Below are 18,516 nucleotides of genomic sequence, written 5' to 3'. Positions count from 1 at the left end.
AATCAATTAGTGCCTGTCCAGGCGCCTCAAACACCGTCAGGGGCTGTAAAACGCCCTTTGCCTCAGTCGGTCGACACAGACCCAGACACAGGCACTGATTCCAGTGGCGACGGTGACGAATCAACCGTATTTTCTAGTAGGGCCACACGTTATATGATTTTGGCAATGAAGGAGGCGTTACATATTGCTGATACTACAGGTACCACAAAACAGGGTATCATGTGGGGTGTGAAAAAACTACCTATAGTTTTTCCTGAATCAGATGAATTAAATGAGGTGTGTGATGAAGCGTGGGTTGCCCCCGATAAAAAAATGCTAATTTCAAAGAAGTTATTGGCTTTATACCCTTTCCCGCCAGAGGTTAGGGCGCGCTGGGAAACACCTCCTAGGGTGGACAAGGCGCTCACACGCTTATCAAAACAAGTGGCGTTACCCTCTCCTGAGACGGCCGCACTTAAAGATCCAGCAGATAGGAGGATGGAAAATATCCAAAAAAGTATATACACACATACAGGTGTTATACTACGACCAGCTATAGCGACAGCCTGGATGTGCAGTGCTGGGGTAGCTTGGTCAGAGTCCCTGATTGAAAATATTGATACCCTGGATAGGGACAATGTTTTACTGTCTTTAGAGCAAATAAAGGATGCATTTCTTTATATGCGTGATGCACAGAGGGATATCTGCACACTGGCATCACGGGTAAGTGCTATGTCCATTTCGGCCAGAAGAAGTTTATGGACGCGACAGTGGTCAGGCGATGCGGACTCAAAACGGCATATGGAAGTTTTGCCGTATAAAGGGGAGGAGTTATTTGGTGTCGGTCTATCGGATTTGGTGGCCACGGCTACAGCCGGGAAATCCACCTTTTTACCTCAAGTCACTCCCCAACAGAAAAAGACACCGACTTTTCAACCGCAGCCCTTTCGTTCCTTTAAAAACAAGAGAGCAAAGGGATATTCATATCTGCCACGAGGCAGAGGAAGGGGGAAGAGACAGCAACAGGCAGCTCCTTCCCAGGAACAGAAGCCCTCCCCCGCTTCTACAAAAGCCTCAGCATGACGCTGGGGCTTCTCAAGCGGACTCGGGGGCGGTGGGGGGTCGTCTCAAGAATTTCAGCGCGCAGTGGGCTCACTCGCAGGTAGATCCCTGGATCCTGCAGATAATATCTCAGGGGTACAGGTTGGAACTAGAGACGGATCCACCTCGCCGTTTCCTGAAGTCTGCTTTACCAACGTCCCCCTCCGACAGGGTGACGGTCTTGGAAGCCATTCACAAGCTGTACTCTCAGCAGGTGATAGTCAAGGTACCCCTTTTACAACAAGGAAAGGGGTATTATTCCACTCTATTTGTGGTACCGAAGCCGGATGGCTCGGTAAGACCTATTCTAAATCTGAAATCCTTGAACCTGTACATAAAGAAGTTCAAGTTCAAGATGGAGTCACTCAGAGCAGTGATAGCGAACCTGGAAGAAGGGGACTTTATGGTATCCTTGGACATCAAGGATGCGTATCTCCACGTTCCAATTTACCCCTCACACCAGGGGTACCTCAGGTTCGTCGTACAGAACTGTCACTATCAGTTTCAGACGCTGCCGTTCGGATTGTCCACGGCACCTCGGGTCTTTACCAAAGTAATGGCCGAGATGATGATTCTTCTTCGAAGAAAAGGCGTATTAATTATCCCATACTTGGACGATCTCCTAATAAGGGCAAGGTCCAGAGAACAGCTAGAGATGGGATTAGCACTGTCTCAAGAAGTGCTAAAACAGCACGGGTGGATTCTGAATATTCCAAAATCCCAGTTAATTCCGACAACACGTCTGCTGTTCCTAGGGATGATTCTGGACACGGTTCAGAAAAAGGTTTTTCTCCCGGAGGAAAAAGCCAAGGAGTTATCCGAGCTTGTCAGGAACCTCCTAAAACCAGGAAAGGTGTCTGTACATCAATGCACAAGAGTCCTGGGAAAAATGGTGGCTTCTTACGAAGCAATTCCATTCGGCAGATTCCACGCAAGAATTTTCCAGAGGGATCTGTTGAACAAATGGTCAGGGTCGCATCTTCAGATGCACCAGCGGATAACCCTGTCTCCAAGGACAAGGGTATCTCTTCTGTGGTGGTTGCAGAGTGCTCATCTATTGGAGGGCCGCAGATTCGGCATACAGGATTGGATCCTGGTGACCACGGACGCCAGCCTGAGAGGCTGGGGAGCAGTCACACAAGGAAGAAACTTCCAGGGCGTGTGGTCGAGCCTGGAAACGTCTCTTCACATAAACATTCTGGAACGAAGAGCAATCTACAATGCTCTAAGCCAGGCAGAACCTCTGCTTCAAGGAAAACCGGTGTTGATCCAGTCGGACAACATCACGGCAGTCGCCCATGTGAACAGACAGGGCGGCACAAGAAGCAGGAGTGCAATGGCAGAAGCTGCAAGGATTCTTCGCTGGGCAGAGAATCATGTGATAGCACTGTCAGCAGTGTTCATCCCGGGAGTGGACAACTGGGAAGCAGACTTCCTCAGCAGACACGACCTTCACCCGGGAGAGTGGGGACTTCATCCAGAAGTTTTCCACATGCTGGTAACCCGTTGGGAAAGACCAATGGTGGACATGATGGCGTCTCGCCTCAACAAAAAACTGGACAGGTATTGCGCCAGGTCAAGAGATCCGCAGGCAATAGCTGTGGACGCGCTGGTAACGCCTTGGGTGTACCAGTCGGTGTATGTGTTTCCTCCTCTGCCTCTCATACCAAAAGTATTGAGAATTATACGGCAAAGAGGCGTAAGAACGATACTAGTGGTTCCGGATTGGCCAAGAAGGACTTGGTACCCGGAACTTCAAGAGATGATCACGGAAGATCCGTGGCCTCTACCTCTGAGAAGGGACTTGCTTCAGCAGGGTCCCTGTCTGTTTCAAGACTTACCGCGGCTGCGTTTGACGGCATGGCGGTTGAACGCCGGATCCTAAAGGAAAAAGGCATGCCGGAAGAAGTCATTCCTACTTTGATTAAAGCAAGGAAGGAAGTAACCGCGCAACATTATCACCGCATTTGGCGAAAATATGTTGCGTGGTGCGAGGATCGGAGTGCTCCGACGGAGGAATTTCAACTGGGTCGATTCCTACATTTCCTGCAATCAGGATTGTCTATGGGTCTCAAATTGGGATCTATTAAGGTTCAAATTTCGGCCCTGTCGATTTTCTTCCAAAAAGAATTGGCTTCAGTTCCTGAAGTCCAGACTTTTGTTAAGGGAGTGCTGCATATACAGCCCCCTGTGGTGCCTCCAGTGGCACCGTGGGATCTCAATGTTGTTTTGGACTTTCTCAAATCTCATTGGTTTGAACCACTAAAAACTGTGGATTTGAAATATCTCACATGGAAAGTGACCATGCTACTAGCCCTGGCTTCGGCCAGGAGAGTGTCAGAACTGGCAGCTTTATCTTACAAAAGCCCATATCTGATTTTCCATTCGGACAGGGCAGAACTGCGGACTCGTCCGCATTTTCTCCCTAAGGTGGTGTCAGCATTTCATCTGAACCAACCTATTGTAGTGCCTGCGGCTACAAGCGACTTGGAGGACTCCAAGTTGTTGGACGTTGTCAGAGCTTTAAAAATATACATTTCAAGGACAGCTGGAGTCAGGAAATCTGACTCGCTGTTTATACTATATGCTCCCAACAAGTTGGGCGCTCCTGCGTCTAAGCAGACTATTGCTCGCTGGATTTGTAGTACGATTCAGCTTGCACATTCTGTGGCAGGCCTGCCACAGCCAAAATCGGTAAAAGCCCACTCCACAAGGAAGGTGGGTTCTTCTTGGGCGGCTGCCCGAGGGGTCTCGGCATTACAACTCTGCCGAGCGGCTACGTGGTCGGGGGAGAACACGTTTGTAAAATTCTACAAATTTGATACCCTGGCTAAGGAGGACCTGGAGTTCTCTCATTCGGTGCTGCAGAGTCATCCGCACTCTCCCGCCCGTTTGGGAGCTTTGGTATAATCCCCATGGTCCTTTCAGGAACCCCAGCATCCACTAGGACGATAGAGAAAATAAGAATTTACTTACCGATAATTCTATTTCTCGGAGTCCGTAGTGGATGCTGGGCGCCCATCCCAAGTGCGGATTATCTGCATTACTTGTACATAGTTACAAAAATCGGGTTATTATTGTTGTGAGCCATCTTTTCAGAGGCTCCGCTGTTATCATACTGTTAACTGGGTTTAGATCACAGGTTGTACGGTGTGATTGGTGTGGCTGGTATGAGTCTTACCCGGGATTCATAAATCCTTCCTTATTGTGTACGCTCGTCCGGGCACAGTACCTAACTGAGGCTTGGAGGAGGGTCATAGGGGGAGGAGCCAGTACACACCACCTGATCGTAAAGCTTTACTTTTTGTGCCCTGTCTCCTGCGGAGCCGCTATTCCCCATGGTCCTTTCAGGAACCCCAGCATCCACTACGGACTCCGAGAAATAGAATTATCGGTAAGTAAATTCTTATTTACTATAGAATGCCTTCTATGTACACATCTCCTTTGACTTGCTTGCAGTACTTTAATCTGCTAATTTTTTATATGTCTTGGGTTTTAATTTTCTGGGTTTATCATTCCTTTATTACTGTGTCAACTTATTCAAACCATTATTGTAGCTATTGCTTCATCTCTCTTGCAGAACAAAACACCGTAAAAAGAATCGACATAGAAAACGAAAAGAATGTCAAGCGGTGAGGATACTGAAATTTCAGTGTTGTGTATTTTTTGTTATAGAACTATGGGGGACATGTACTAAGCGGTGATAAAAGTGGAGAAGTGAGCCAGTGGAGAAGTGGCCCATGGCAACCAATCAGCATTGACGTAACAGTTCGAATTTGCATACTATAAACTTATACAGAGCAGCTGATTTGTTACCATGTGCAACTTCTCTGCTGGTTCACTTCTCCACTTTTATCACTGCTTAGTACATGTCCCCCTACATTTTAAGGGAGTTGTTTGCACAGATGGCTTATTTATGTAATTATTTTGGAAATACTTTCCTCTTTTCTTTTTTTTCAATATGCCAGTTATGCTATCTTGTAGGACAATCACAACAGTTGAATGTACTAGAATTTAAGTATGCAAGGCAGAGGAAAAGACTGAAGACTGCAATGACTGTAACCAGATTGTAAACAGCAGAGAGATAATACTCATCCTGAATCCCTAACTTCCTACAGCTTGTCCTTTTAGCTCCACACTTTCCTTTTCTATATCTAATATACCCATTATCTGCAGACATATTTTAAGTTTTAGTGCTAACTAGATAATGAGATAGACAATGCAGAACATGTGTCTCAAGTTTCTTTTATAACTGAAGTATCTTCAGCTTTTTATAATAATTGACTAATTCAACATGCCCTTCCAAGGTTTTTTAAGGATATTTTTTTGTATGGGGCTTACTGGTAATAGGCTAGTGTTATAAAGATATTTGCACATGGAAAAATATACACAGCTAGCCAACTCTAGGGTGTACACATTTCTCTTTAGCATTCCATTATCTACATTTTTAAAGTAGCAATTTTCATTTTTTTACATTCCAAAGATGAACCAATCTATGAATGTATCCTGTGATGGGCCACTTTGCAAGGGTGTTGGGCCAGAGTAGCTCTGATCATCACAAATGTATAAAATGTGTCCTTTGACTTGATAAAGTAGAATATTAAAAGTTTGGTTGCAATATCAGATTTTTCATAGTATGAAACAATGACCACAGTTAGTTGATTTGTTGCTCCATACAGTCCGTAAAAGAATTTCCACAGCGCTAATGGAGATTTCTATGTGTAGCAGCTATGATCACCTTGTTGCTCCATTTTTGGGGGAATGTCGTTTACGTGGCTTAGTAGACCATTTAATAAAAACTTTTCCCAGTGTGTTTTTGAACATTAAACAACAGGTTAGAGCTGAGATTTCTATCTGTAGTCAGACTGCTTCAACATAGCTAGGTTTCATCAATGTGGAATAAAATGTCATGTCCTAAAAGCTTTATGTGTAAAGGGTACATTATATTTTCCTGAAGCCTTTTTCCTGAACAGGGCCTAATGATTTTATAGATACCTACTGTACTTTGCATATTATTTTACAGCATGAGTGAACTATTTGAACTTCTCTCTCCTGGTTACATTTAACAAGACATAACCCCTTTAACACAATTATGGATTAAGGGGTATATTCAATTAGGGTCGAAATCAGCCGTCTGTCGAAAAGACGGCAGTTTTCGACTTTTTAAGGTCGAATCGTGATTCGACCTATTCAATCCCAGCTAATTTTATTCAACAAGTCGGGGAATTCGACTTGTCGAATAGTACGTGATTCGGCGGTATAGCTGCCGATTCACGTACTTTTGAGGGAAACTGTGCCAAATTCAACAGGATTTTGCCCCGTTTCCGATCATCTCAGTCCGACATAAAAAAATGTCGGACTGAGATGAGGGACCTTAGAGGAGGAGACGGGGGAGAGCCGGGGCAGACAGGGGAGAGCAGCACTACAGCACAGCGCTGCAGCAGGATGGGGCACAGCCGCGCCGCTCCCGGCAGCGTCAATCCGGCTTCAGCAAGTGCGGGTGGACACTGCCGTGAGGTCTGGCGGCTGTGAGACATCCTTCTGCAGTGCTGCTCTCCTCCGTCTGCCGGTCTCACCCCTCTCCTCCGCTCACAGGTCTCATCTCAATTTGACTTTTTTTAAAGTCGAATTGAGATGGGATTGAATAGGAGTTGTCGGATCCATTCCGACAAATGCATGTCGGAATGAATCCAACCCTAATTGAATGTACCCCTATGTCTTCAATTTAGTATTTAACAAACCACAGTAAGTTTAGCTTACTGCTATTTGTCCTGTTGGGCAGATTTATTAAGCCTGGTGAAGTGATAAAGTGGAAGGTGATAAAGCACCAGCCAGTTAGCTCCTAACTGTCATTTTTCAAACCCAGCCTGTAACATGGAAGTTAGGAACTGATTGGCATTATCATCTTCCACTTTATCACTTCACCAGGCCCCTGTATCACTAACGCCATCTACAGATGACATTAGCTGTATTGTTCCCATAACCTTCCTGGCATTGCAGAGTTCCCGATGAGAGAAAGTGAAATGCACAGAAGGATGTTGTTCATGCGCATTACACAGCAGACAATGCTGGCAGCGGTAGGTTACCAGCAGCAGAGCAAAGGATGCCATTGTGGAGGGTGATGTCGCTAGACCTCGCCGGAAGATTTGAGGGTTGAGGTTGAAAACCACTGCCTTAAACCATGCCTCTTCCATAACGGTTGTAAAAATGATTTAATATGGGGTATAAGTACTTGTTATTTTTAAGTGGCAGCAGATGGTAATTACTTCCTTTCAGTGAACTGGTCTGTGACATGTTATTCCACACAGGATGCTTAATATGCTTGCTTTAACCTAGTACACAACTTCCATTTGCCTCTTTTCCACCCAATTACTTGCAGTACTGTATGTAGAATAAAGTATGGGGTTATTATGGAGAGACAGCTTTATCCATAGCCCTCTTTCCTCATGTACATCATCTTCACTCACAGTATGTTGTCATTTACTCCATACTCCCTCCAATGGCACCTAACCTTGGTTTCTGCCAACCTGCTGCTTATTTCAGTGCTATCATATGACCGCTGATGCAGCAGCAATGTTTATAAGCCATGTGGTATAATGTTCTGTACTGTAAGTCACTGTTTTGCTCATTCGTTTCTGTACTTTTCTACTGTATAAATAAAGGATGGTAATAATAGCTAAGTTCCTTAGTGGGGAGATTTTGCTTATTATAGTAGTGTGCATCATTCAGACAGGAGCTATGATGAACCTGCAATAGGAAGTCCTATTAAAAAATCTGAAGAATTTATAGATTAACTTTAATACACATCATATCTTACAAAGCATGAAGGATGTCACTTCTCTTTAAACACTAACAGTATCGAAAACAGTCATCACAACATATTGATGCCTTTTAGAGCTTTTTCATTAACCACTTAACTGGCGATTTTTACCTCACAAAACCGTTCAGAAGTTGTTGTTTTTTTATTTCTTATTAAAGTTTTAAAAAAGTATTTTAAATAATATATGAAAATATTTTTCTCCTTCGGGGTCCACAGTATATACACTGGATATACATTGGGTTTTAGGTGGCGCGAGAAGATCGGGCACAAACGGTTAGACTTTTGAGCTCCCTCGGTTCAGCCTCCCTATAACACTGCCTCCTGGCCCAGGGAATTCTAGTTTTTTTTTTTGGTGCAGCAGGAGCCGGACAGCTATAGAAACGGTGTGACTGTTTTACAGCCACATGCTTTTTATTATTTTATATAGCCTTTTTTTTTTTTTTTTTTTTTAACGACTTTGCTATGTGTCTTAAACACAATTTTCTAAAATCACTCCAACAACTTCCCATTAGTGTCGCAACAACAGTTACCCTCATGTAGACACTGGTGTTACAGCGGGTGCCAGCGGGATGTACTAGCAGGTCCACGCTGGCGTTTCTATGCTGCGGCCGGAGCACAGGGAAGAAGGTAAGGCGTCTTGACCGCTTATTGGTCTAAGTCGCATTTAATGCATTTCTTACTGTCTCGTTTTAGAGACTACCAGACAGTCGCTGACGCAGTCGTCGATCTCGGGGTGCACCAGCGCTAGATCTCAGGGATCATAGGCTCTGGGGGTTAATGAGGCCGCAGAACCCTGGGGTTGATGTCAGCAGTGGGGAGTAAGGCCCTCCCCTGGTCGCCCCTCCACCCCAGTTCATGGCCAGTCTCATTTGTGTTTCCCGCGATGAACTGTATTTACCCGCTTCCGTCTAAGACCCAATGAGACTTAGTACACGTGGTACATTATAGCTGCCGTGCGGCTGTGTTCACTGGAGCGTCTGTTACTGATAGCCGTTTTATGGCGGCAATATCGAACTAAGGAAGCCGGGTTCTAGTCTCCCTGTATTCTGCTTTCCAGAGGCCAGTGATACAGCACTGATTTCCTGCCTACCTCTGTGGTATTGCGTTGTTGAACTAAGTGCCTAATGAAAATGTGCGACAGTGTACATATGTTGCTGTTATAGTTGCTGTGCGGCTATATACATTGGTCTCCCTGTATCCCGCTCCCAGGAGCTAGATAATACAGTACTGTTTTCTTACCTACCTTTGTGGTACTGTGTAGTTGAATACGTGGCCATTTCCAAATGTATATTCATGCATTGTATGTGACAGTTTGCTAGTGCTGCTGTCAGCTTGTTTCTATCCCTTTCATTTTCATGCCCTCAATGCTCGTGCAAACAGGGTGAGTTCTGATTGTACTTCACTTTAATTATACCTAAGTGAAGGCTGTCAGATTGCTACATATGTTAAAACTGATGTTGGAATAATATTGTTGCTATGTCCTCAGGAGGCTAGGGTAATAATGCAGCACTACATTAATATCATGTTTGTCCTGTAAAGCAGGGTTAGGCCCTCAGGACTTTATGCAGGATGGGTTGTGTGCAAACTGTCATAGGTTTACAAACCTTAAACATGCTGACCAACCGGCTTTAGCCAGGAACCTGTACAAGCACAAAACCCCCCTTGGGCATCTGTTGTACAGGTTCTTTTGAATATAGCGGATCGTTTGGGTGTTCCGGCTATAGCTCAGGTTATGGATTGTCCACAAATCCCTTCGGCATTTATGCAACAACCCCCATGGATGAATGTGCTGTCGCACGCAATCCAGGATTTTGGTGAGGCCTCAGCTGCCTTTCAGCAATTGTTACAGGCAGACAGGCCTAGGGATGTATAAAATGGATAGATATAGGCTGCTTCCCTCACAATTTACGCAGTATCTGAGGATACTTCAGACGATAAAGTCGAATCTTCTCTCTCTCTGTGACAGCCTCAAAAGAGGAGGAGCACCGTACCTCAGTGTATATACCTGAGTTAATTTGTGCGGTGAAATCCATTTTATCAATGGAATAAGTAGAAGAGCCTATACTAAGGTCTAAAGCTGGCCATACACCTAAAGATTTAGCTGTCAGATCTGGCTGGTTGGAATGAAAATCTGGTAATGGATGAGAGCAAATGACAACTAACATTTGCTCCCAAACACTGCTCTCACCCATTACTATATTTTCATTGCAACCAGCCAGATCTGACAGATAAATCTTTAGGTGTATGGCCAGCTTAAGGCTCCAATTTTAAAACATCCAAAAACAGTAAAGGCTGAATTTCCAATCTCAGATCAGTTGACGGAAGTTATACAAGAGGCATGGGAAACACCCAGTAAGAAGTTTAAAGTACCAAACAAATTGGTCTCTTACGATCCTCTTCCACCTGGGGACTGTGTAAAAAGGGAAGTACCTCCCAGGGTAGATGCTCATGTAGTTCGACTGGTGCGCAAGTCTACATTACCTCTGACTTCAACATCTTTGAATGATGCAACAGACAGAAAAATTGATAGCTATCTTAAGACTGTATTTTCCCTAACAGGGCAAGTACAGTACAAGACCAGCTATGGCCACAGCATGGGTGGTTAAAGCCGTGACAGGTTGGGCGGATACTTTGGAGAACGATATCTCAGTTCATGGAGTGAGAGAACAATTATCCCATATAACTAATATAAAGCAAGCAGTTCCCTATATGGAAGAAGCAGCCCTAGATATGGATATATTAGCTTCTCAAGCTTCAGCTTCCTTGGTAGCAGCTCACAGAGCAGTTTGGCTACGTTCATGGAAGGCTGACACGGAACCCAAAAAGGTATTGGAATCCCTATCCTTTGACGGAAATATTGTGTTTGTAACAGAATTGGACAATATTTTATTGTCTGAGGCAAACGCTAAATCAGCTGGGTTTCCCTCGACATTTATGTCAAAAGCTAGATTCCCTGCTTTCCGGTCCTTTCCGCCCCAAGGTAAAGCAAAGGGAAAGGCTTATGTCAAATAAAAATGTTAAGACTAAGGCCAAACTGGCTTGGTCAGCCAGACACTCAACTTTTAAAACCGAAGACAAGCCCTCTGCCTGAGGGCACGGGCCTCAACCTTGGAGATCCCAGGGTGGGAGGCCGACTTCTTCAATTTACACAGGTTTGGCAGCAGTCCACCACAGATACCTGGGTACTAGAAGTGGTGTCTCATGGGTACGCCTTCTCCTTCAAGAAGCACCCCCCTCAACAGTTCTTTTGTACAAGCCTGCCGTCAGTGGCAATGAAGGTCAGGGCTCTACAAAATGCCATACAGAATTTGATACCAATTTCCTCAGCACAATGAGAACTGGGTTTGTACTCTACCTTTCACCCTATTCCTGGTTCAGAAGCCAAATGGGTCCCATCTGGCTACAGCTCCACGGGTGTTCACCAAAATAATGGTGGTGATGGCAGCCCACCTTCGTCGTCGGGGATTAAGGATTTTCCCATACCTGGACGACCTGCTAATCCTGGCACAATCCCAGGAAACCTTTCACAACTATTTTTAAATGACAATAGCCTGCCTACAGGCTCACAGCTGGCTCATAAATTGTAGATGGATAGAAAATCACCAAAAAAACAATTGCGCAATGAACTTTAAAGTGCAGCCCAAGTTACTCAAATGGTTCACCAACCACAAATATAGATGCAATCGAAAAAAGAGAGAAATTCAGTGGCGCAGATAAAGTTACATATAAAAAAATAAGCATAAGCTAAATGGACAAGAGTCTTTCCTGTTATAAAACTCATCAATAATTCCTTCCAAGTCTTTAGTTTTCTTTCTTTGTTTCCACTTCAGCAAATGTACCTCAGACAGGAATGGGATAACTTTAGTGCAACACCGTTTGATATCTTAATATATCACACCTTTACATACAGTATCACACTCACATTTAGTAAGTCAGGGGTGGCCAGACTTTTGGAGTCGGCGATCTACTTTGAAAGCTGAAAAGCTTTTGTGATCTACCTAGGTGGGATAATAGCGCGCGCTCAAAAAAGAGGCGTGGCATAACAAAGAAAGGAACGTAGCCTTGCTGCACAGAGTGTAATGACTGTCTCGCACAAAATAACACATTGGCCCCCACAGGTAAAAACCTCGAGAAACGCATATGCCCCCACAGTGCCAGATACACATATGCCCCCACAGTGCCAGATACAGATATATGACCCCACAGTGCAATGTGCCCACAGTGCCAGATATGACCCCACAGTGCCAGATACAGATATGACCCCACAGTGCCATGTGCCCGCAGTGCCACATATGACCCCACAGTGCCACATATGACTCCACAGTGCCACATATGACTCCACAGTGCCACATATGACCCCACAGTGCCATGTGCCCACAGTGCCAGATACAGATATGATCCCACAGTGCCAGATACAGATATGACCCCACAGTGCCATGTGCCCACAGTGCCAGATATGCTCCCACAGTGCCAGATACAGATATGACCCCACAGTGCCAGATACAGATATGCCCCCACAGTACCATGCGCCCACAGTGCCACATATGCCCCCACAGTGCCAGATATGCCCCCACAGTGCCAGATATGCCCCCACAGTGCCAGATATGCCCCCACAGTGCCAAATATGCCCCCACAGTGCCACGTATGCCCCACAGTACCAGATATGCCCCCACCGTGCCACATATGACCCCACAGTGCCAGATACAGATATGACCCCACAGTGCCAGATACAGATATGCCCCCACGGTGCCACATATGCCCCAACAGTGCTGCTCACCGCTGTGTAGAGGGCGCAGCGTGCTCTTCTCCTGCCTGCCGCCCTGCCTCTAAGTCTGGTCTCTGGCGGTGACAGCAGCGTGTATATCTCAAATCAGGCGCCAGTCCGCGAGCTCTCATTGGCTAACAAACCGGCGCCTGATTTGAGCTATACACTCCGCCGTCACTGCCGGAGACCAGACTGAGGGGGCAAGGCGGCAGGCAGAAGAAGCGCGCACTGCGCTCTCTTTGCCTCGCCTCGGGTGGATGGGCAGCGGATCGTGATCAACTGGTCGCATGTCTGCGATCGACACGATCGACTGTTTGGCCACCCCTGTAGTAGGTGATAAACTTGCTCATCATCCTCCACAAATTGGGGTACTTCTTGGGCTTTCTTCCTCCAATAGAGTATATGTAACAGAAATGCGATTTATTTAGGATACTTCATCACAAGTCCCTTCTATACATGCAGTACAACTGTCTCATTTACAAACGTTGCATTTAGGGCACAGGACAAGGAGGCATTCGCAGTTGGATGGCAATAAGGAGGTAAGCCGCACATTAAAGTGGGCAGAACTTCATCATCCAGCAATGTCCGAAGTATTCATACCCAGAGTCCTAAATTGGAAAGGAGACGTCCTCATCCGGCATGACATTCATGCAGGCAAATGGGCCCTGCACCCAGAAGTCTTCCAGATTCTGGTAAACAAATGGGGATTGCCGGAAGTGGACCTTATGGCTTCACGTCAGAACAACAAGGTACCAGTATACGGGTCACGAACAAGGGATTTGGAAGCAGTCTTTGTGGATGCCTTGTCAGTATGATAGAAATTTCATTTGGTATATGTCTTCCCACCAATCTCCCTGTTGCCCATGGTGTTTCAAAAATTCAAACAGGATGGGTGCGCTGTGATATTAATAGCACCGGTGTGGCCCAGACGAAATTGGTACACGGATCTGCAGAGGCTATCTGCAGACACTCCGTTTCTACTGCCTCAGCGACCAGATCTACTGATTCAGGGTCCCTGTCTCTACGCACACCTAGATCGACTGTCTTTGACGGCATCCATACTAAAAGCGAAATGCTTTTTTACAGGCAGTAATGCAAACGATGCTTAAAGCAAGGAAATCATCCTCAACTCGCATCTATTACCGAATATGGCATGCTTATTTTCAGTGGCGCTCTGCCAGAAACTATGACCCAAAGTCCTTCAGAGTTTCAAGAAACTTAGCGTTCCTTCAACCTGGAACGGACCTCAAATGGTTGACGACTAAAGTTCTCTTTCTACTGGCAATTGCTGCAGTTAGAAGAGTATCAGATTTATGCTGCTTTCACATCGCAAAACCTGCTTTTGAAATGGTATTTGAAACGGTTCTTAAAACGGGTCTGAGCAGTTAAACCCCTTTCACATCTCATGTTGTAACCAGTAAATTACCATTTCATTACCGTTTTGGTACCTTTCACACTGAACCCGTTTCACCCATAGAAAACAGTGGTTGTTATTATAAATGGACTTTTCTGGCCCACACATTATTAATAATTATTAATTAATTCATTATTAATAATTTGGATAGTCGTACGATGGAACCCAGCAGCTTGAAGCATTTTTGCTCTGTTTTTATATATGAGGGTATCCTTGACTGTCCCAGTTATTTGGCAGCAGATTTCCTCATCCCCTCTGATCCTAAAGCAGCTCCCTCACCTTTTCATCACTCCAATTAGACATTTTATAATGGCTTTGCAGTCTAAACGTTTATAAAGCCACTCTCACATGTGTCTCCTGTGTTTTCCAAGCTGTTTCCTGGTTGTGGCTGCTGACATCACACATGGAGACAGCCTATGACCTGCTGGGGCTTGCAAATACCGTTTCAGACCCTTTCACACTGCACAGTGAAATGGGACTGAAACGGGTAGGACCCTTCTTTTTTACCGTTTCAAAATACAGGTATTTTGAAAACGGTAAATTGAAGGGGACCCTTTCACACCGCAGCTTGACCCGTTTAGGAAGCCAGTTAAAACGGCAAAATACCGGGTACAAGCTGCGGTGTGAAAGGGGTATAAGGGGCACTTTCGTGTCACCCTCCATTTCTGGTATTTCATCCAGACAGAGCGGTTCTCCGAACCAAATCTGGATATCTTCCTAAGGTGGTCTATAAATCCATCTTAATGAAGAAATAGTAGTTTTGGCCTTCAAATTGCCAGATCTCTCTGTAGTAGATGCATCATTGGATGTAGTTTGTGCACTAAGGATCTACGTGGATTGTACCAGTGCCATCAGAAAGACAGACACTCTCTTCGTTCTCTACGGATTTCACAAGAGAAGACGGCCTGCGGACAAACAGACACTGGCGAGGTGGCTTTAGTTGACTATTTCAGACGCATGCTCTCAAGCTGATCTCCCTGTTCCGGCTAATGTCTCTGCTCACTATACTCGTAAGGTATGTCCGTCATGGGCAGCACAACGTGGTGCTTCAGCTGAACAGATATGTAAGGCAACCACATGGTTTTCCATTAACACATTCGTTAGAAATTATGCCTTTGATACCTTTGCTGCTCAGGATGCTGAATTCAGGCGAAGGATTCTACTGTCCAATCAGGAGTGTGCCTCCACTAAATTTGCTTTGGGACATCTCAATGTTTATCCTGTGGATAATTTGTGGACGCTCCAGGAGAAATACATAGTTATGGTAGACTTACCTTCGATAACTCTATTTCTCCGAAGTCCACAGTATCCACAGGGATCCCACCCTGACGCACCTGATTTGAGGATCCTTTCACCTACTAACCTCTTCCTTTTTGTACGGAAGGGTGTGCATGTGTGTTCTTCTCGCCTGATTAGGGCTCTCTATGGTGCTCCTGCTTTGAGCTTTGGAAAATAACTGAATTGCCTGAGTCAGGAGGTGGGGATATAGGAGACTGGCCCGTTGCATTCTGGTAAGCCGAAAGCTTTGATCGATTGGTGCCATTCTGCTTTCGCTACCCCAATCCTAATGTTTATTCTGTGGACTTTGGAGAAATAGAGTTATTGATGGTAAGTCTACCATAACTACTTATTTTTCTGTACCCTTCCCCAGATTTGTGCCTCGAGACAATCCTGTCTCAGAGGTCTACAAACCCTTTGACTTCATGCTTGGTTTGTGCTCAGACTTGCACTGTCAAGTGTGGGACCTTATATAGACAGGTCTGTGCCTTTCCAAATCATGTCCATTCAATTAAATTTACCACAGGTAGACTCCAATTAAGCTGTGGAAACAGGGTGCGCCTGAGCTCAATTTTGAGCTTCATAGCAAAGGCTGTGAATACTTATGTACATGTGATTTCTTAGTTTTTCTTTTTAATAAATTTGCAAAAATCTGAAACTTTTTTGACATTTTCATTATGGGGTATATTGTATGTAGAATTTTGAGGCAAAAAATTTATTTATTCTATTATGGAATTAGGCTGTAACATAACAAATGTGGAAAAAAAAGCAGCACTGTGAATACTTTCTGGATGCACTGTATATCCTGTGGAACTACTGTGGATCCCGTAGGAGGAAACAAGAGTTATAGTAGACTTACTATTGTCAACTCTGTTTCTCCAAAGTCTACAGGGACAGTGTGTGTGTTTTTCTCACCTGAATAGGTCTTCCTTCTTGCTTTAACCCCTTCAGTGGTGAGTTTTCAATTTAAAAACACCCTGGGAGTGTGTTAAGCTATTATACAGCTAAATCCGCCCTCCGACCAATAGGAGTCTGGGGGGCGGGCTTATCTCCATAATGGAGTATGCTGATTCCCGGGCGCCGTGCACGCTTTACTGCTGTCTCCAGGGAATCAGCATGTAGTATGCACGGAAATCTTGCGGGGTTGTCAGCGTTTGCTACCCCGGACGATTTCCATGCATACCACCAAAGGGGTTAATCCTGCCTTGGGCCAGGGGGTGGGGATATAGGGATGCTGGACCGAGGCATCCTGGGAGCTTACAAGTTTAACAGTTTAGTGCCTGATCATCTTATGCCACCTACAACCCAATGTATATCCTGTGGACCTCTGAGAAACCGAGTTGACCTTGTTAAGTCTACCATAACTCTTGTTATTTCATAAAATATTTATCTGGGGTTGTTTTGCACCTCTCTATCCCACCTGTGTCCATATGCCCCCATTAGAATAGATCTTCCCACCACTTATTGGCAATGGATCTTCCTCCCCCCAAGTGGTCTTAAAATATAATAATAGTTCACCCCCACACACCTTAGTAGCAAAAAACAAACAAACCATTTTTTATAAACCCCAACACCCTTTAAAAGTCCCTATTTGCTGCCCCCTTCCTTTTGTGAGCTGCCCAGGTAACGTACTCCTTACTCTGGTTGCATCACATGCGATGAAGCCAGGCAAGTGGTTTAACATTAAGGATGTAAATATAGTAACATTGTAATTATAATTTACTTTTTTTTTTTTTTTTAGATTCCTCATTTTAAGCCAGTAAAAAGTAACAAAGATGTGTTCAAGTTTCTGGTATGTATGGATTTTTCTTAGTTTATGTCTTCCATATAAGCAATGTACCTGTCCCTGAATATTTTTCTTTATTAACTGTAGAACATCATACATTGGGTTTGGAATGTGTTCTTCAATGATGTTGTGTTTTTGTGACTGTTACTTAGAATTTATACTATATACATTGTTACTAATTCCTGTGATTTCAATACTTTTATATTATTTAGAAAAACTTTGAGCTGACAAATGAGTCTGATGTTACATTTGCAATAAAGATGGCAGAAATGTTTTCCAGAGCATTAAATAAATATAGAGAAGAGAAACTGGAAGAAATGGTAAGTTTATCAATTCTTATCCTCTTTCCAGTTCAAAATTTGTCATACAGATGGAGAGTGAATCACACCATTTACATTAATAACAAGTAGCAGGTGTAGGTAAATTCTAGGATGTGACGTGAGCGTTCTTGATTTATCCTTTATGCCCTGAAAGGTGTTTGCCCAGTATGATTCGGTGTTCTGGACATGCTCCAGCGTTACAATTACTATTAACCCCTTTTAGGAAAGGTTTGTTTAGTAGGCTTTCTGTGCGATGAACCCCCGAGCTATAATTATCTTTATCCATTTGCTTGTGTGGATTTATTTTTTGGTAATGTATATAAATCTGTCTTTTTGCATTATCCTCATTCTGAAAACACTCCGGTACCATGTACCCTTAGCTGTCTTCTAAGGCTGCTTAAGTATGTGAATGAGTGAAACATTAGCCCAATATCCTCATGTTTGATGACAGCAGTTGGATCACTTCATCCTGGAACTCAAGAACAAGACACTGCATATAGCTGAAACAATTCCAAGATCAGAGGCAAGCACGTCCCACAAAGCCAGCTCTGAGGTCCAAGCTAAATTATATTACCCTGTTGAAGGACTAAGTTGTTTATTTACGGATATGAATCATAAAGTTAAACCTGGAGCTTCTGATCATGTTTATGTTTACACATATACACGCAGATCATAACACACTAGGGTTCATTTTTGTTGGGAGGCAATTAACCTACCACCATATTTTTGTATTGTGGGAGGGAATCCACACAAGCATAGGGAGAATATACAAACTCAACAAAGTTAGGGCAGTGGTGGGAATCAAACCTATGACCTCAGTGCTGTGAGGCAGTAATGCTAACCATTACATCATCCGAACCACCCGAAATCAAGTAGCAAATGAGAGCAGGTCAGGAGTTGAGAGTATAGCAGTTCAGCAGCTTTTTTGACAGCTGTTTGCAGAACTAGGGCCAAAAGTCACAGAGCATGAGAGTCTGTGCCATGGAGTTTGTAGTAATAGTGCTGGTCCAGCTAAATGCAGAAGACAAGAAGGGTATCCTTGGGCCCTGGTTG

The 18,516-nt window shown here is 44.4% G+C and overlaps 1 protein-coding gene across 3 annotated transcripts in view; it reads left to right on the top strand.

Annotated features, from left to right (window-relative positions):
• LOC134927811 (uncharacterized) overlaps nucleotides 1-18,516 on the top strand; it is a 245,165-nt gene that overhangs the window by 139,606 nt on the left and 87,043 nt on the right. For all 3 annotated transcript variants that reach the window (XM_063922791.1, XM_063922789.1, XM_063922792.1), the window contains 3 exons: nucleotides 4,661-4,712; nucleotides 17,099-17,149; nucleotides 17,356-17,463. In XM_063922791.1, the coding sequence (XP_063778861.1) occupies nucleotides 4,661-4,712; nucleotides 17,099-17,149; nucleotides 17,356-17,463 (211 nt within the window). The remainder of the gene's footprint in view (nucleotides 1-4,660; nucleotides 4,713-17,098; nucleotides 17,150-17,355; nucleotides 17,464-18,516) is intronic.

The sequence above is a fragment of the Pseudophryne corroboree genome, chromosome 5, assembly GCF_028390025.1.
Source record: "Pseudophryne corroboree isolate aPseCor3 chromosome 5, aPseCor3.hap2, whole genome shotgun sequence".
Lineage (NCBI taxonomy): Eukaryota > Metazoa > Chordata > Amphibia > Anura > Myobatrachidae > Pseudophryne > Pseudophryne corroboree.
The sequence above is the reverse complement of the archived record's forward strand: the minus strand, read 5'-3'. Positions and strand labels throughout refer to the sequence as shown.